The 20913-nt window shown below is 35.5% G+C and overlaps 1 protein-coding gene across 1 annotated transcript in view; it reads right to left on the bottom strand.

Moving 5' to 3' along the window:
* Positions 1-14013: 14013 nt before the first annotated feature.
* Alx1 (ALX homeobox 1) overlaps positions 14014-20913 on the bottom strand; it is a 17397-nt gene continuing 10497 nt past the window's right edge. Inside the window, exon 4 of the mRNA XM_005358110.2 lies at positions 14014-14357. Coding sequence (XP_005358167.1) covers positions 14037-14357 — 321 coding nt within the window. The 3' untranslated portion in view covers positions 14014-14036. The remainder of the gene's footprint in view (positions 14358-20913) is intronic.

Genomic DNA, 20913 nt, shown 5'->3' with positions numbered 1-20913 from the left:
GGAGTAATGCTAAAACACCAAAGGGAAATGCAAAGCATAGCTAAATAACACAGCGTGGAGTAACTCCTAGTGGACTCAAAAATGCTTTGTTCACCCAGTTACTCAACAAAAGGCAACAAATACTTATTGATACCAAGTAGTGGATGTAGAGATTTCAGAAGCATCCTGCTAGAAAAGATGTCTCTTTGCCTTTCAAAATAATTGCAGTGGCTGATGTACAAGAGAGCAGAAGTATAAGAGCGGTTTTGAAAATATGAATACTATGAATAATCAGAGGGGTACTTAACAAAATAGATGAGCACTATGTCCCCTTTGGGGACAAGGCTCCTTCAGGGAAGTCTCCCCTAGGACACATTCACACCAACAATGAATACCTTAAAGTATTTGTAACTTTATTTTCATTTGGTAAATGTATCACAAACCTAGTGGGACATATATTTTAAAGGTAAAGTTTAATGTGAATAAAAATAAAAAGCCAAATAAAGACATTGGAGACTAAGGAAGGTAAAAGAAACATGCACAATACAGACTTAAGGACACTTTCCACAGAGCAGGGAAAGCAGGCCACCATGGAAGGAGCAAGAATTTAGACAAAAAGCGGTGTCATAAACATATTTTGGAGTTTACTTTCTTCTAAGGAATGGGTCCATGAGTTAATTTTATGATTAGAGATTTCAGACTTATGTATTAAAAAGAAGACAGCTAAACCTGAATGAATACAAGAAGTACCTTGGCTGTCAGTATACTTCCTGCGGAATGAGGATGGCTTGTTGTTAACGAGGACAGGAAGACATTAATGACTCCATTATCTACTGCTATGATGCTTGAAGTAACTATAATACTTGAAAGTTCAGATTCAGCATCCAGTTGCTCAGACAGATCAACTCTGTGATGCTAGGCATCATAAAATTTAAGACTAAATCTATTTTTGATCTATTTCTACAACTAGAATTCCTCCACGAGATCCGGAAGAAATAGGATTTTTTTCACCATATTAAAACTGAAAGCATATTATGCATATATAACATGTAAAACTGGTGGCTCATTGACTGGGAGGGTGACTGAATGGGTACAGAAACTGGCACTATGGATCGACTACAGGGCATAGAATAATTTAATAAGAAGAAGCCAGAGTTTTCTACGAAGATAGAAACATAGAAAATAATCAACACATGAGAAGGGGGCTGGAAAGTTGACTCAGCAGTTAAGAGCAATTGCTGATCTTCTAGAACACCTGAGCTTGCTTCCCAGCTGACATGACAGACAGCTCATGACTGTCCGTATCTCAAGCAGGACGGTGTCACCTTCACCTGAACTTGCCTGTGCATACTCACGGGTAGACACACACAACTACAAAGAGCGAAAAATAATAAAAAAATATAAATAAATAAATAAAATAGAGGTAACAAAATTTTTACAAGGTCTCTTGTAGCCCACGTTAGACTAACGTACAGTGTTTCTGAGAATGCTTTTGAACACCTAATCTTCCTGCTTGCACCTCCTGGGTACCAGGACTATAGACATGTGCTACTATGTCCCCTGGCACACTGTTGTGATGGAGAAGAAAAGGTGACACACAGATGGAAAAAAAAAAACACTTTCTCTCTGAACAACAGGGCATCCTTTACAGGGAAAAAAAAAGAGTCCCTGAATAAACTATATGCAATCCATGAATATCAACTATAATTGTGTCAAAGACTTAACTGTAAACCTCAAAACTGTAAAAAAAAAAACAAAATTCTAGAAACCCCACATAAAAGAAAATCTGGCACTGGTGGTCAGTAATATGAAACTGTCAATTGATCTTTGGGAAAAAAAAACTCGATTGCAATCACTAAGATTAAAAATCTGGGCTCTGAAAGACGTTGCCAAGAGAATATAAAAGACAAGTTATAGAACATGGAGAGAGACAAGACATCCACCTGATAAATACCTTGTACTGAATACCCCAAACACTATTGAAGCTTGGAAATAAAGCCCCTCAATTCCTCTCAAATAGCTGGCTACTAATTAGTAATTATGCAAGCCCATAAAACACCAGCAGTAAGCTTTCTGTGCTTCACTTTTAGGTGACCGGATATGGACGCATGCTGTTGAGAAGGATGACCGAGGGTGGGGCGTGGAATCAGGAACTAGAGCAAAGACACCTGCAGTAGGTATTGGAGGTGAGGCAGGGGGAGAACGTACCGAAAGACCTGAGAATCACCAATGCCTGACCAAAGAGGATAGGGCAGTGGGAAAGATGGAGGCAAACGAGGATGACAGAAAATCATGTAGTACGTGTTCACTTGAAGGAGGGAGTGTGTATCAGTGAGTCAACTGAGCTTCAGAAATTTTCTGCATTCATTTCTATGTCTGCATTGATGGTCAGTGTGCCAACGACTGATTGAATGAGAACAACAAAAATATACGGTCTCATCAAAGCTGGAGGTTTGAGGTACTCCTTCATAAAAACAGCGGCTCTAGAGCTTCTGAGGGGAAATCTGCTCCACAACTGTCTGCAGCTTTTTCTGTGCTGGCCAGAAGTTCTTGGTGCACCTTGACTTGGAGACTCAGTTCCCCAATTTCTGTGCCTTTATCACGTGACAGTCTTCCCTTATCCACATTCCAATTTGTCTGTTCTTGTGAGGAAATCAATAATTGGATTAGGGTCAATCTTAATCTAATATAACTTTATCCTAACTTGATTATCTGCAAAGACCATAATTCTAAATAAGAACACATTCACAGACAGGTATTGGAGATTGACTTGAGCATGTCTTTGGGGAAAGCACAGTTCAACCCAGTTAAAAAAACTGATTAAATAGAAAAAAAAAGAACTAGAATATGACAATTTTATTTAAATTGATGTTTTTAAAAAATAAATCCTAAATATAGTGATCGTGATTAGCAGTTCTCAAAACCCAATGGTAGAAGTTTACCTAGTGTACATGAAGAAAAATTAGAAACAGGAGCTTATGAAGGGATGAGAGAGGGGTGTAACACAGGACTCAGTGAAAATTACAAAAAGAATGGAACTTTTCCCCAAACATTCATGAAAAGAAAGCCATGGATATATGGATATAAATGAATTGGGAACGGTGTCAATCATTATTATAGTGGCAGGACTTGGAAGCGGTGTTACAGAAGATCTCATTTTTGTGTGTATCTGCAAGAAAACGGAGAAGCATTGACGTAAGAGACTTAAGGAGTGACCAAACGGCAGTGTTTATGATTGAAAGCAGGAAAGAAAGATCACCGAATGAGTTCGAGCATACAGAGGGTCCCTTTGGGGCTGATGAGCCATATTTTGAGAGAAGTCAAAATACATTCTCTATGTGGGACTCAACTGCATACCTTTCTGATGTCTTTGTAGTGCTGTTCATTAGCCCAGGTGGGAAGGGGCGTGATGAAAGAAAAGCAGCAGGAATGTGAAGACACTGGCCTGAGGATAAAGAATGGACTGCCTTGTCAAAGCTGAAAAGGAGAGGAAGTGAAGTTAGAAAGCCCTGTCAGAGAACACATGCAGAGGTCAAGGAACTGGAAATCTTGGTGGGATTGCATAATAGCCAAGTTGAAGAAACCAAGTCAAACCTCTTGGGTAGTATAGGATTCCAGCCAAGAATGGAAACAATTTCTGATATGATGATTGTAGATACCTGAAGTATGGGAGAGGCAACAGTTACGTGATAAAGTATCCTAGGTACAGAACATGCCACAATCTGACTATTAATGCTTTTTGCAAGTTTTCCCTAAACTGGGAAGACTATAAACCTACCTGAAAAATTTTAAGAGAGAGAGAGAGTGTGTGTGTGTGTGTGTTTGAAGCAAAACAAAGCTTTACACTAAGGAAAATCCTGAACCTGTAGGTGTGTTTGCATGGCGATTTCTCTCTTCCTGATTTTGCTTACTACTGCTGGCTTGCTTTTTCTTCCTCCTACCCTCATCTCTTCCCCTTGAGGATACTGTTTCACTCATCATCATCATTGCCTCCTAGAACTTCTTTGATTCCCTAATGGCAATGATTCAGACCCTCTTAAAATGTTGATTAGATTAATAAAATTCACATTAGTCAACTGAGAGGGAATACACTACCACAAATCTTACCCCTTGCTCGTTGTATATGTTAGGGAAAGCAACCTTTTGGTTTCAGCTTTCTCTCCTGGGTAGAGGAATAACAGTGCCATCCATCCGCCACCGAGAAGCACTTTGCTGCATAAATCAAATGAGTGCTCATGAATGTATGTTCTGACACATAGAACTGTTGGGACTCGGAGGTGCAATCTAATTAGAAAATCTAGCTTTAATGGAGGGAATGGCATACATGCCAGCACAAGTGATATTTCTCTTGTTCTCTAAGTCACGTGGGTATAAGTAAATCCCATACCTATGCAGTGCCATCTACTGGTAAAAAAGTAATAAAACAAATAATACATAGATTTAATATTCTTCTCAATAATGTTCTTTGACTGCTGTATTTTCAATGCATTAGATTTCCAATTTTTCACTGGTTTCTCCTTTATCAAACAAATTTAAAACACATGCAGATATTTTAACAAAAGGTGTTCTTTTCCATGAATGCCTTGAATTGACTAGATTGTGTTAGGAGTTTTTTTTTTTTAAATCCATATTCTGACTCTAAATGTTCACACTGTTGAATTATTTACAAACTCAGTCAGAAAGACGAATGGAATAGTGATACTCAGATAGTCCAGGTTAAGCCGGGTGGTGGTGGCGCACGCCTTTAATCCCAGTACTCGGGAGGCAGAAGCAGGCGGATCTCTGTGAATTCGAGACCAGCCTGGTCTACAGAGCTAGTTTCAGGACAGGCTCCAAAGCCACAGAGAAACCCTGTCTCGAAAAAAAAAAAAAAGCAAATAGTGCAGGTTATTGGTAGATAAACAGCCTTTTCCTGGCTTATCAGCTGGGTTTATTCAAGACCATATCACACTCTAACAGCATGAGCTAGATGTATATGCTAGGAAACGTTTTTTAAAAATCAAAAACAAAACAAGAAATGCTCATTTGGTGTTATTGTGCTCAGCCAGCCAGGGATTTCAGGAATCGCACCAAGATTTAGGCTTGAATAAACTTCAACTTAATACAGTCTCCAGGAAAGGAGAATAGACTTTAAAACAAGAAAACATGTCCTAATCAGGGAGTAAATGACATTATAGAGAGTAAATCCTTAAGTAGAAGATAAGTGTATTAAAGAGATTCACACAATGAATCCCAATTTGTCTCGGTTTAGGAGAAAAACCCTTTACAACAGGTTTTAATGCTGATCTCTAGTTTTGTTCATGAAACTAGCTTCATAGATCACTTTTAATAATTTGTGAACTAATTTAGGCTGTCGATATGATAGCTTGATGTCAATCCATATAATTTCCTAATGTTTTCAAATAACCTTCCACACAAAGGTTTAAACTGAAGATATGTTTTTAGTGCAATATTTGGATTCCTTTCAGGTCGTTAGATCCAATGTTTTATAACACGGGGACTTGCATGTAAAAATCAAACAAAACACAGAACGGCTTCTGTGGGAGCATCAGGATAAAGGCAAGTGCCTGAGATGGGTTTGTTTGTTAATCACTTTGGTCCACTTTACAAGGTCAAATCCATTCTCCTACTGAAGAATCTCATCTGTTCTGGCGGGGAAAGAAATGTTTTCTTTCACTCCTATGTGTGGCAAGAGATCATTCATCTCCGAAAGTTCTGAAGAGAAACCTTACTACATCAGAGAGAAGAGTATCCAAAGGGCATCTGATGGCCGGGAAGATAGATGGATTTCACTTTCCTGAGACAGACATTCAAATGGTAACAAGTGATAGAAAACAGCTCTATATTTCAGGCCGGTGTGTGCTTGCTCCTGATGATTAAGCCCCCTGTGAGCCATCTACATTTAATGGGTAAGAACTACTTTGTAGAGCTGCCGTTCTTTCCTTCCATGGAATTCTTATTTATTTGTGAGGAGACCAAACTCCACTTTTTAAAAGTTAAGCATGTAAGAAACCCTGCCAAGAGCATCAGAAAGAAAAGGCAAATTTATAGCCTCATGTTGTTTTAAGCATTTAGCAGTATAAATATGAAGTGTAGATAAATGTGTACAAGTAGAAGCATAAGTGACCCTGTGTTTATCTCAGTTACAATGTTTGCCTCAATTCCAGACTGAATTAACCCAGTTAGTTTAGGTAATAGCTAATGCTGCTTCTCGGCTGATCTTAGGCTGTGGGGTGCTGTTGTTTTTTTTTACCTGTAAGTCAGGTCTTGGGGACTACAATTTGTATCTGATGATTTCTGCAGTTAAAACTCAAAATCTAATGTGGAAATCATTGCACCTCAAAGCAATGTATATTGTTGGTGCTATACAGAAAATTAAAATGAACTTCTGGATGTAAACAGCAACAATGCTACTACTAGTTCTCTTTGGGCACATACGGTTTACAGCGGTTGTGTCATTTTTTACTAACATCTCATCATTTTTCTCTGACTTAGAAAAGTCAGTAGCTATGAGTACTCAATAAATGTTAGCTGTCTTGAGATGAACCCTGTGGACTGAGAGATGAGATGGGAAGGTCTGGGATCAGAAACTTGACTGTGTTTTCAAACTGTAACTGATCTCGGCCTCAGTTCAAAGACACATAATATGAAGGACTTCAGATCACCGCACAACCACACTTGCTAAGCTGAGGCAAACAATCCCCAGCTACCAGCTTTTCTAGCCATTTATTTTCATTTTTCCCCTTTTCATGTCTAGCTCCATATTAGACTTTTAACTTCTGCCTTAGGTATTTCTCTCTGGTCATCTATTTTTTTCTTTCTTCCTACCTTTCTTCTATTCTCTCTCTCTTCCCTTCCTTCATCTCTCTCTCTCTCTCTCTTTCTCTCTTTCTGTCTTCTTTGTTTTCCTTCCTTCCCTTGAACCAGAAAATATATCTCTTAGAAGAAGCCTTCGGAATTTCAAAGCCATCAATCAGTTTCTCGGCTGGAAAGAGAAGGGTGGAGATAAGACAGAGATTCATCCATTAAACTTCTATTTACAAATTTCAGGCCGCAGTGCTTGATAAAGTGGGACAAATGCTGGCCGAACAGAAGCAAACAATGAGTTAAAGACCCAGAGCCAGGAATTCCTAGCTGCCTCTTTTTTTTCTCTCTCTTGCCTGGAGTTGGGAGTGTTTTCCCCACATTAACCTCAGAATCTTCTAGCAGTCTTTTTCTTGGTCAGAGATCAAGGGGTACACCAGGGTGAATGCTTCTTATTGAACTTTTCCATCGGCGCTCTTCAGATGTCTGTTTTGCAGTTGAATTTTCATTTTTTATTGTCTTCTTTTATATTTAGAGTAGAGCAAAAATATTTTATCTTTTATAATATAAAAGTTTCCATATTTCAACTATACAAGTAGAACAGCTACATCTCAAAAACAGTCTGTAGGGCTTGGATTCATTATAATTTCTATTGGTACGGCCAAGAGTTTTAATTTATGAACCCAGCACATATTCACTGCATTAATTTGATAATAGGAAATTTGCAAAACCTTGAAGAAAACAATTATTTTTTCTTTTAAATTTGTAAATTCTCACCTAGTTGGTAGCTGAAAAAAATTAAAAATAGTTAAAAGTTGTATTGGCACAATGTAGATAAAGAATCCAAAGTATTCTAGTTAACATAGTATTTTAAAATTTGCTTGGTCTCTCTTTCAAAGAAGAATATGAAATAGCCATTTCTGCGTATCTCACAAGACCTTGATCTGTCTTTTCTCTATGGACATCTATGAACTATAAAGTGTTCATTAGTTGCACTGTTACCTATTACAAAGTTTCATTATTCCTTTTACTTGTTCTTCTCTTCTGTCCAGTATATTAGCGGCTGTGAACTCTTAGCAAAAGAGTAAGAGTAAGAATCTTTTTAAAAATTTTCAATAAGTAAAATCAAACTGAATGTAAAGATTTGCAAATAGAAGGGGTGATAAGGAAAGCGGCTAACCTTGACTGAACAACAGGAAAACTGAAGCTGCTAATATTTCTTTACACATTTCACAGACTTCAACCAAGTAGTTTTCAAACCCGTATTTAGGTTATGTTTCCTTTGCAGCTTTAAAGAAAGCCCATAGGATAAAGCAGCAGTGAACACTTTGATTTTGAAACTCTCTATCTTGACTGGACATTCATTTCTTTGTTTATTAAATGCTCTGCCACAAAATCATGGAAGAGAGACAACAAAATAAGTTTGAGAAGAGCTGGGTTCAGATGAAACTTTATACTTTGTGATACTTTACAGTTATTGGTAAGAAAATTTCCCAGGGAAATGATTGACCCACCCAAGGTTTTATCGTGGAAGAAGAGGGATTCTTTAGGCCTCACTCTTGCTGAGATATTCCATAAACCATTGTTCTCGCCCAATGTCTACTCTCACCTACCGCACCTTGACCACTCTTTCATTCATACGTATGTATAAGTTCGCCTATCTAAATGACCTATTATCTTTAATGCATTCGTTCTGCTAGGCTGAGATAGCCTGACAGACCATCATTTTACACCTTTCATAATGTGAGCCTCCTTTGTTGCGAAAATTTTATTCAAACGGAGGCCATTGCCATGAGGTGGATCTTAATGCTATGCATCTAGAGGAGTCTGGTAAAGCCTTGAATTTTTCCTTATATGTTTTTAAAAGTAAAAAAAAAAAACACGCTTAGTTCTCATTTTAAAATGGAATGGTTTTGGGGGGCAGGAAAAATGAGTCAGTGATTAAGAGATCATGGTAGGCAAATGTGATTGTCTATTTCCTAAGCTCTGAATTCTATGTAAAAACATGCCCCCCACTCTCTTCTCATATTTAAATTATGACCTGTCCTCATGGGGAGCTTTTGAATGTGCGTGAAAAGTGTTCAAAAGCTTACAATGTCTCAGCAGCCTGTAGAGGGCTTCCTTTGGCCTTCTACTGGAAGGAAGCCTGTTAGGTTTTACCAATGAGCACAACTGTTGTTCTAGTGAACCTTTAAAGTAAGTATCAAAATAAACAAGAAAGAGAGACTATAGGAATATACTATGTAAAGATGCACATATACCATTTCTGCGCCTCTGGACATCGGAACATACTGTAAACATGTTGTGAAGTGAAATTCGAGTGACATCATTTGTTTTTAATTTTTAGTTAAGAAATTCAGATGGTACATTTAACTTCGAAAATCAAAGCTATGAATGATGATGAGAATATGACGACTGCTCTTTCTTCTTTACTTATTTTATTCAAGATATTGTTTAGAGACTGAGATGGTTAAGAAAGCTTTATTTCGCCCTCTATTATTTGCTCAGTATAACAGAGGAGTTAATAAGATCCTATTTTCCAGTTGCATATCTTACAACAGATTTACAGGATAAATGATGGTGATGTGTTTAATTTCAAAGGAGACTTAGTAACCGTTTGCTTTGGCTTTTATTTTTTTTTAATTCCATGGAACCAATGAGATTGTCATATGAGCCTGGTGACCTCAATTAAGTTGGAAGAGAAAAACAAAAACAAAACAAAAAAATTCAAAAAGTTGTCTCCTGATCTCCACACATGTTCACATATCACATACACACAGAGCCAATTGTAAAACTTCAAAACTATAAAAAAAAAATCTTCTATTTTGTACTCACTATACTCTGAAAAATACCACATTTAATCAGGCTTTTTCCATTTTTGTCATATAAAAGGGATCCGCTGCACAGCATGTCCCTGACTTTATTCCCATTATCAGCATCAGTGAGGCTACGTCTTGACTTTCATAAAATATGGATAAAGAACTTAGGGGCTAAGCATAAAAAGATTATTTAATATTCCAATTTATCAAACAGATTCTGTTGCAAATTGGTTAGATTATTCCATATAAAACTTGAGTAGCTAAAATAAAATGCAACATGTGTTTTTAATGTCTAATTTCTCAAACTAGAATTGGATTACAGAAAAGTTACATTTTAAGTAATGAATGTATATTTTCTATTTTAATCAGAAAAGAATGAGAATTTGGCCTAGATAGTAACCCATAAATTAAGATCATTTCTGTCTTTCTACTAAATTATTAAGGAATATAAGGTATAGTTATATATATTTTTTTCAAGACAGGGTTTCTCTATAGCTTTTTTTGGTTCCTGTCCTGGAACTAGCTCTTGCAGACCAGGCTGGCCTCAAACTCACAGAGATCCGCCTGCCTCTGCCTCCTGAGTGCTGGGATTAAAGGCGTGCGCCACCACCGCCCGGCAAGGTATAGTTATTTTTAATAAAGCTGTACGCAATAAAATTATTTATATATAAAATGCTACTTAAAGGGTGAAGGAATGTCAGGATCCCTGATAAATTTAAAAAATCGAAACTTCAAGCAGTTTATGTGACCACTATAATTTAGTTTTTCACTTGTTTTCTCTGCGGCATTATTTAGGTGCTGATACAGTACATCTGCAGCATCCACAGACAAACTCATGAATCAGCACTGCATGAACACAGGGTCCGGCTATTATCTGTGTTATAGGGGTTTAAACAAGGACCTGGTATTTCCAGATTAGACAATGTGAAGATGGAAAAGAAAACCAACTTTATATAAAGGTACTAAAACTGGTTGGTGGTAATACACAGCTTTAATCCCAGCACTCTAGAGGCAGAGGCAGGTGGATCTCTTTGAGCTCGAGGCCAGCCTGGTCTACAGAGCTAGTTCCAGGACAGGCTCCAATGCTACACAGAGAAACACTGTCTCAAAAAACCAAAGGGGGAAACAAACAAACCAAAAAACAAACAGTACTAAGTGCAATGCTCTCTCACACTGAGGCAAAAGAATCAACAGCACATGAAGCAATGGAAATAATGCATTGAGAGGCTGGAGAGATGGGTCAGAAGTAAATAGGAGGTCCTGAGTTCAATTCCCAGCAACCACATAGTAGCACACAGCTATCTTTAATAAGATCTGGTGTCCTCTTCTGTACTGCAGGATACATGCAGGAAGAACCCTATATACACAATAAATAAAAATCTTTAAAAAAAAGAAATAATGAATTGAAGTAATTTATATACCCAATTTCAAGTTTCCTTAACATTTCATAGGTTAGGTATCTCCTGAGATATCTTGTCAAAACTAAGAACAAAGACTGCAGGACTTTTATTATTCCACTTTCTTAACTCATTATATAAAAGAATATACTAGTTCACGTTAATGATAAATGAGATATTTTCAAAATCCACAAATATTTTTTTTTCTGAATTTCATTTAGTTTCCTACTTAAGAACATGACCCTTACAGAAGTTCTCTAGAGATACATTTCTTATCCTGATGTTCAGTCCCTACTTATTAAGAAAAAATGTTTATAAGAAACATCTTTTAAATCACTCACGCAGAAAAAATTATGTAGAAGAATTAAGTTGCAGGAACCAACATCGAAGAGATAATACTTGAACCGAAATACTCAATCGCCCATACTGTCAGTAATGAATGTGAATCTCCCTCTTTCAGCTGTTAGGTACATAAGCTCAACATTTGCATATACAGTAAGTATCAAGAAAGTAAATGAAGCTTTAATTTCAGTTTAGAAAAAAAAACACAGGAAGGAAGGAAGGAAGGAAGGAAGGAAGGAAGGAAGGAAGGAAGGATATCCAGAGAAGGTGTTTTGCTTCTTAAATTCTTTGTCTTTAGCTTTTTCCTCACCTATTAATTCCAAAACTAATTTTTGAATATGGTGGCATTTAAAATATATAATAGAATTTCTGACAGAAGGAAAGTGTGTTAGTTTATTCGCGCTAGCCAATGTATGTGTGTCTTACTTCTCTCATACAATACGCATCTTGGTTGATGTCATATGCATTAGGCATTTGTCCAGGAAGGCTATGAATTCATGAAGGACAGAAACCACCATTCTACCATATACTTCATTAATCCAAACAGTACTTCAAATCCTTTATATGTGAGACTCTGATATTATGTTTATACAGTATAGCAGAGATAAACCATCAATTGTAAAGGTATTTTGAATTGAAAAAAAGAGCTTCCAAAATTTCAAACTAATTGCTCAATATAATATTAAGAAAAAAATTTAAGAAGTAAAACGAATAATTGGTGTGAAACTCATAGTCCATGCCTTTTGCTTTTCAAATATATGCATGCATGTATATATTATATATATAATGTGTGTATTATGATATATACTATCAAATATATGATCTATATATATATGAAAAGCAAAATACCATATATACATGTATATGTGATATCAGCCAAGAAGTTGCAAGATCAAGATCTAAATCATAAAAGAAGAAAATGAAATGAACATTGTTAATTTGTGAAACGTTTAGCAACAAAAAATTTTAGTTTCTACTTTTAAATTTCCAGTTCCCAAATTCAAATGAACCGCATGAATATTAAAGTCAGTCATTTTCTTCTGCAGCATGAAAGATGGTTCACAGCTGTTTCTAGCCCTCCTTTCACAGGGCTCCTGCATTGGGGCCTAATTCTCAAGGCCAAAGTTGAACGAGTTATTCTTGGGAGCAAAACTAAAAAGGGAAAGCACAAAAGCCATAAAGAATGGAGCCACGGGGAAGTCAAGGAATGTTTGTTTAGGACATCGCTCATCTCCATCATCTGCCTGATTTAAACTTTTATTACAAAAGCTGCCTAATTACAGCAAATATTTTCCCGCTAACAAAAGACACTTCGGGGATAAAAGTAACTTTTCATCAAATTTAATTTTAAAAAAAAATATCATGTCTTCCTATTCTCTACCCAAATTAAGGCTTTGCAGAAGATTGTTAAAGTCCATAGGAACCACATAAAGATCCTAACCGAGTACAAAGGGTAGAGGGTGCTCTGATCTGAACCATGCAAGCCATCTTCGCTTCAATTAATTGACTTTGCCTTTATGAACTTAAGAATCTTTCAAAGGGGCTGACATTTCACTCATACGAAAAAGCTTGGAATGTGACAGAGGAAAGGGAGGGGAAGTAAATCAAAGAAGTGAGCAATTTTCCAGATGCAATGTATTTTTCTTCTTCTTCCTTCTCTCTAAAAAAAAAAAAAAAGAAGCTAGAAATGTTGGAGAGCCTCCTGACATCTTAATTCTCTACGCGAAACACAGTAGCAGAAGTGCATAACCCACAGAGCGTCAGAACCAGACAGGCGTGCATCTGAGCTTGTACATACCCACAAAGCAAACCTTAGTTCCAAGCTCATGTTCCTTTGATTGAAAAGTTACCCCGAATTTGCTAGATGTCTGTGTATGCGATTCAATCAACATCATTTTAGCACAAAAACAACATCACATTTGCTACCTATCTTTGTTTTAATCACTAAGTCACCATCTTCATGCTGGCCTCTGTACCTAGAAGTTGCATTTATAAAACCTGTCCAGTTGGCTAGACTTTAAATCACACCAGAATATTTCAGTTGTCACCTTTAGCCATATGCTTGCAAGAAACCGTGCTCAGATATTTCATGCAAATACCGATCCATTCAGAAAGATTTCCCCCACCCTGCCTAGTAAAAATTCACTAAAACATTGAAAGGTTAAAAAAAAAAATCTTGAGTCTTGAAGATAAATTCTGAGCAACGGAGTATATGATCATTATGTCTTGGAGCCATAGAAGGGGAAATGGCGTTAGTTCTCAAAGCCCCCTGGTTCAATATTGCCTTTTTCCCCCAGGGTTTTTCCTCGTTTATCAGGCATCATTTTACAAGGAATTTCTTGTTATCCACAACTAGCATAAATCAATCTATCACAGAAGGATTTGTTTAATACATTTATTCCTTTAAGAAGTTGCATGACCATATTTCATTGACTTGTACAATAGGAAAAAAAATCTTACTACTAAAACAGAGTTTGTGGAGGCTAGTGCATGGTAAACCTATTTAGTCCTTCCAGGGGTTCACTCCTAGATTTTCATGTTAAATAATAACAACTATTCATGTGAGCTGGTCTCACTGTATATCTTGACCTTTAGCCCATCCACACACAGCAGCTTATTGTGGTATCCTTTAAATATGAGAAATAAGAATGTTTTACTCTGCTATTAGAAGAAAAAAATAAAAGAGTACTGTATGTTACATGGCCCATGAAATATTGGCGGTGTGCTCCTTCGCCTTCATTCTCAGAACGGCGATACTGGAGGATCTCCTTTCAAACTCTGGCTTTGTTTCAAATGCGTGTCCGTTGGTAGCCCCGGAGAGAAGAGAGTCAGTGAAAAAATTGTTGAGGGGCATGTGACCGAACTGGTTCTGGTGGTTTGAAAACCCCGTGTAACTGGAATCTGTCCGGGGCGAGTGAGAATAAGGTGTCATGCAGGAGGACGCGTCACGTGGTAACATGCATGAAGTAACCACAGAACCACCACTTGCATTTCCTGCCCACAAATTGTTCTGAATCTGGAATACATGAAACAACAAATATTACATTCACACATTCTCACTTTGGCATTCTTTCTTTCCTTAGGTTTACAAACTTGGCTTAGTAATTCACTATTTGACCCTATTATAGGAGCTCTATAATTTCTTTCAAGTATACAAAACAATGACTGGAAAAAAATTATTGAAAAAGTCTTAAAGTTTATTTACTATAATAAGTCAACAAAGCTTCACACAGAAGCACAGAAAAACTCCCAGAAAACAAAGTTTTCGTGAAAATTTTTGTTATAGTCATGATTTAAAATGCACATGAGATATTTAGTCATGAATCATGGCTTCTTTTCATGCATTTAGGGAAGGAGCATAAAGCATGCTCTTAAATTTAAAGATAATATTAATCTTTCTAAACACAGTGATAGAACTGTGTTTTTCCTGGTTCTGAAGCTGGACGCTTAACACAACATTTTTTTGGAAACTGTAGCTGACTTTTACACAGTTTTGTCTGAAATGATATTTTTCATTGTTTTCATTCAGAAAGTCCTTTTCTGTTTCCTTGCTCCTTGTGTCCTATATCGACCCTTCAATAAATTGCTCTGAGATTCTGAAATATATGTACTTGAGGTATGTGTCCTACATTTTATATATTACATGGAGAATTCAAAACTGACATGTGTGATGCAAAACACACTTATAATTCTAAACCATCAATCATGACCAAATAATAGAAGTACAGGTTAAAAAAATTGCAAATGTTAGGATGTCCTGTGAGAAAAATTAAGGTGCTGCACACGTAACAGATGTCCAAAGAGAGGTACGATTTGTGATCAACAAACTCAACATTCGTATGACTAAATCTCTATAGAAAACAATTAAAGAAAACCATCAAGCACAAAGTTGTCAAAGTTAGTGGCATATAAAAGGGACACTGCAAAGACTTTTTAAAATGAAAATTAAATAAAGAGTATCTCATTCATAATAGGCAGCAGCCACAACAACAAAAACAAAAAACCAGACCAAAGAGATCACTGGGATACACGTGGAAAGTCATGACGGGTGGAAGAGGGCCAAAGGAGGGGTAAAGACATTTATGTAGTAAAGCCAGGCAGGGAGATGTAGTCTCGAGAGATGAATAAACCAAAACGAGGTGCCTTTGAAGGGTGCTGTGCTCTTTTGCTTTGTTTTATGAAACAGAGACTGGCTCTATGGTGTAGATATGCCTAGAACTTGCCAAGTAATCCAGGCAAGGCTCAAATTCCCAGTCCTCCTGAGTCAGCTACCTGAGTACTGGCATTACAGGAATACACATGACTCCAAGCGTGTTACTTCCAACAGCCTGATTATAATACACTTAAACAAAACATGGCACCAATGTGTATTGTCACCATATCTGGCTTTCTTCTATTTTTTTTGGTCATGATAAAGAATCATAAATGATTTTGACACATATGAAGTCTTGTCATTTCCATATCCCAGGCTTCTACATATAGCCTCTGATATAGTCTTACAAAACCCAAGTTGAATAGCGCTGTATGACAACCTATATTTTTATCAATAGACCAGTTACTCTGTGACTCAAAACTGGGTGGTGCATTTGTTTCCAAAATATAAAAAAAAAGTACACAAATGATTTTAACACTTTTGTAGGGTACCTCACAAAAACATTTACTGAACAGCAAAATACTTATTCCTGTGCTGTTCTAAAATGGACTCCTTATGAAATAAATTTAAATTTTTATTTTAAACATGTATGTCACTTTACGTATAAATATAAATTCATAGAGTTGACCAGTACCTATGTATGATGTATATAATTATTTGCATGTTGATTAATCCTTAAATCACCATGTGCTGTATTGTTTTACTGTCTGCTTATTCCTCTATCCAATTTCACATCAGCCACAATGATTGTTGGGCTATGTATTGCAAACCAACAAGAGGACTGTTAATGTCATTACTCCGTCAAACTAGCTATTCACAACATTCAGTCGGACTTGTAAAACATTGCACAACCCACAGTCACATGACTAAAAATAAAGCTTTCAGAAAGAAAGGTAAACTTGTTTGCTTATTTAAAAATGAATAGTAATGGGAAAATTTACTCGCCTCTCCTTATTAAAGTGTTTCTTAATTCATAATGTCACTAAAATTTATTATATTCCTCATGCATAGAAATGTTTCCAACCAGTTACACAATGAAAGGAAGGTGGTAAAGGCAACTAAACAATCCACAAAGTTGAATAAAGAAAATATTTATTCTGAAAAGAAGTAGCATTAATCAACTTGTAAATCTTTAAAAGAAAGTCTGTAATTTATTCTCGTGAAAAGCTAGGGCAAATGATTTTACGTTAGCATAAACTTATCTGAATCTGATCAAGCAAATCAATGCATTATTTGTGATAGAGAAAATTTCTAACATGGAGGTCTATTTTCTGAGCAGACCAAAATGACACAGCCAATTACTCACAGCAATAGTTTAGTTTGGATATGCAAATATTCTGAAGAATTTGCAACTTCATCTCCTGAGCAGAGAACACTCAGGAACATTTTCTAATAGTCTTTCTTCATGCTGTCTCTCTATTCCTTCTTACTCCCATCCCAAAGAGCCTTTATTTTAAAAATACAATTTCAGGAATCTATTATGTTTCCATAGCAAAACATCAGGTGTAAATTATCACAAGAAAACGTGATTTTTTTTCCCTAAAATATTTCCTCTGGGTATTCCCATATCTGACGAGGATGGCTAGGATCTAGTGATTGACAGCTAATAAACGTTAGTTAATTGCCATGTCTGTTATAAACTACAAAAACTTTTATTTTAGCACAAATACATGGGTGTTTTACAATCTGTCCTTTTTAGAAGGTAAGTCTAAAAAAACAAAAACAAACAAACAAATAAAAAACAGAGACCTGAGACTTTTAGCTAGACTATAGACCAATAAGGTCAAATCTGACCCAAAGAAATCTAAAGATACTAAAATAATGTGACTATTTTTGAAAGTTATAAGTGCTTATTTATTTATGCATATCTCCAAGTTTGTAATTCAAAGGCTCTGCTCTATGATAGCAAATTGAATAATTACTGCTTATTATTATTTTACTTCTCTTGGCCTTGAAGACAAATCCTTCATAGAATATACTGTATGATTTAAAATTATTTCAGCTGTGAAGGCGTAAATAATAGAATTTACTTTCACTATTTTATTTTTATGAGGCAATTATGTGCAGATAGTACATTTTCCAAACATTTCTTATACTGTTTCTTCATCAATTTCGGTGTGTACATGAGTTACTCTGATCCAACTGCACTCAGTTCATTCTTGATAACAATTATTTTATGAAATTCACAATTATGGTGAAGAGCTAAAATGACCATTTATTTATAAAGTTGACTTTATACAATGTAAAAATCTATAACATGAAACAAGTATGCACGTGCCTTCATTTTTCCAAGTTTTCATTCTTATCTACTCTACTTTGGAGTCAAATATTATCATTGAATATATTCATTCCTGCCTGAGCAAGTTTGTTAGTTTTATTTTTTTTTTGCTGGTGTTTTATTTGTTTCATTTTGTTTTCCTTTGTTTTGTTTTTTTAAGTCCACAATGGAGCATGGACTGTCCTGTCGCTTCCTATGTAGACCCAAGTTGCCCTCCAATGCAGAGACCCATCTTCCTCTGCATCATGAGTGCTGGTATTAACGGAATGAGCCACTTGGCGATTCTACTTATTTTTGAATTGCTTTTTATTTTATTTTTTAATATTTTAAAATATTTATGAGATTAAAAGAAAACACATCACTTTCTTCTTTCCTTTTTCATCCTCCAACACTTTCTATGTCCCACCCCTGGATTCCTCCCAAACTTACTGCTTTTCTTTAATTGCTGGTGTGCTTTCTCCACCCACTACCTCCCCCCCTCACACATTCACACACTGTACTAAAGACAAATTAGAATTTTATGTTTGTAATTCTTTTTAAATTAACTTGAATTTTTATACAATTATTTTTAATAGCTATGATTTTCATTTTTAAAAATCTATAAAGACATGAGGAATTAAAAATAGCATTTGACCCACCAGGGCAGCATGATGAGACACCATTGTCAAAATGATATACACAAATTAAATTAAGTAGGACATAGGGAAAGTTATAAATCATAAGTGAAGCAATGTTCTCAGAGCAGAGAGAGTAAAGTGCAGGTTTTAACCCACATATCTGTTCTAGTAGGCTGACCAAGCTTTATTTCCTATAGAATTGTTCTCTGTTCATTTTTATATTTCCTCCCATATTTTCCTCATGTTATTCTTGTAAACTACTTAATTAATTGTATTTTTTTCTTAAGATATACAAGTGGTGAAAATTATTTAAATCTAATGTAATAACTTATTCTAAGCAATAAAGAAAAGCCATAAAATCACATTAAAATATTGTTTGACATTTGAAAAAAATAAATGCAATTTTTCATAATTTAAATAGTGTGAATTACTTCTTTGAGTGCTATTTTTTTATAAATTCAAGTTTTTAATATTTTAACATAATTAAAATAATAAGTATTTAAATTAAAGATTATATCTCTCGACTTCATGAAAAATTTTTAAATACTAACACTTTGAGGCAGACAATATTGATAAAATATCTAATGAAACTCATAAGTTGTTTTTAGCATATATAAATGTATATGAAATATCCTTCATGTATATTTTTGAAAGCTTATATATTTATATATTAAAAGTAGCTTCACCCATTATAAAACTATACTTATTTGGATAACATAGAATACCTTGCATTTTTCTGACTCTAAATATTACAGTTAGTGAAAGTTCTGTACTACCAATATGGTTTGCTGTTGTAATGATAATATGGTTTCTCTATATTTGGTTGCTGTATCCTTCCATAAAACTGACTATCCCATAGGTATTTCACAGACTAAAAACACTCATTATCCAATAAACCAAACACAACTTTATAATTAATGATAGTGAAATAAACATGAATTTTTTTCCTAAGTCCTTAAGGAGTGATTTTACTCTGTTTGAATGAAGTTAAATACTACAGTTTTAAGAGAATAGGTAGGTACTTAGAAAATAAATATTGACAACTAGTGGCTATAAGATTCACCACCAATTAGAGAGAGTTCATTGTGTGCAAGGGACTGTCCTAAGGACTTTGCATAAACCATTTTGTTCAACGCTCACATATGTCTTGTGAACTTTTATCCTCTTACTCTAAGTGAGGAGAAATGTTCCTAGAAGTTAATCCATTTGCCAAAAATCTGAAAGTGATTAAGCGGCAAAGTCAGGGTTTGAATGCAAACCATTAGGTTAACCCTAAGATCTCCTCACCTCCCAGGATTCAGCGCCAAAGAAAGCAAGTAAGCAAGGGCTTTTATTGTTGTTATTCAGAAATCAATTGAAGCCTCAAGATAAAGGAAATACCATCATCACTCGTGGTGCCAACACCGCCTGCACTAGTAGTCCCTGAAAAACTTCTAAGTTTACAAATAAGGACTCAAAAGGAAACCAAGGAATTACCCAAAAGCACCTAGCTACATAATAGATACTTTATAAAGTAAATGTTTCTCTGATCCAAATGAAGCCCAGCAACATGGAAATAGCAACCTTTGTAAGATTAAAGGTTGGCAGAAATTATTTAAACCAGAACAGAAAATACCTCCTTCTTCAAAATTATTATTATTATGTTAATTATAAATAAATGAGTATCTAATGATGATAGGTTCTTTCTTGCTCTAAGGCTAAAATCATTTAAGTCTCTAGTTAACTGGGTCTAGTTGCTGTGCAGAAATGTGTGTGTCACTTAATTTAAACAATACCTAGCTTGTGATTTACCTATAGATCAGACAATTTTGACCTAATAATTTACATACCTTCCATGCCTAAACCAGCAACTAACATAGATTTTTTGATAAAATGTAAAGAATATGGGGGAGGGGTCATTATGATGAAAGGGGGTCTGGAAATCTTTCTAGTCTATTAAAGAGAGGAGCAAGGAGAGGTTAATTGCTTACACCCAGAGGTGCTGCTTCTCATAGAGACTGCAGAAACAATCTGCTTTGCTTAGCACTATTATTTGGTCTAATAATGAAAAATATTGAAGTAAATCAGTACTTGCATTAACATCTACTGACTAATAATTTGTTCACTGTCAAAGTAATACAGAGGTGATTTAAAAAAATGAACTGTATTTTTAAAAGACTAAATTACAGGAAACAAGAAGACCTTCCATACCACATACTTCACTGTCTCTAAGAAGGTTCTAATAGAGAGAGGACTTAATAGGGTCAAGGAGAAAATATTTCTTGGGTGGGAATGGAATTCTTTTAGAGAAAAAGAATCCACACAAGCAGTGAGACTGTTCTTATACAATCATGCCCTGAGCACCAAATAATTTAACTTGATCATAATATTCCCAAATGGCAACTGATACTGTAGTCAAAACCAAGGTACTATATATTTATATTTCTTTCTTTCTTTCTTTCTTCTTTCTTTCTTTCTTTCTTTCTTTCTTTCTTTCTTTCTTTCTTTCTTTCTTCCTTCCTTCCTTTCTCTCTCTCTCTCTCTC

The sequence above is a fragment of the Microtus ochrogaster genome, chromosome 24 (genome assembly GCF_000317375.1).
Source record: "Microtus ochrogaster isolate Prairie Vole_2 chromosome 24, MicOch1.0, whole genome shotgun sequence".
Classification (NCBI taxonomy): domain Eukaryota; kingdom Metazoa; phylum Chordata; class Mammalia; order Rodentia; family Cricetidae; genus Microtus; species Microtus ochrogaster.
This window is presented reverse-complemented; position numbering and strand designations above follow the sequence as displayed.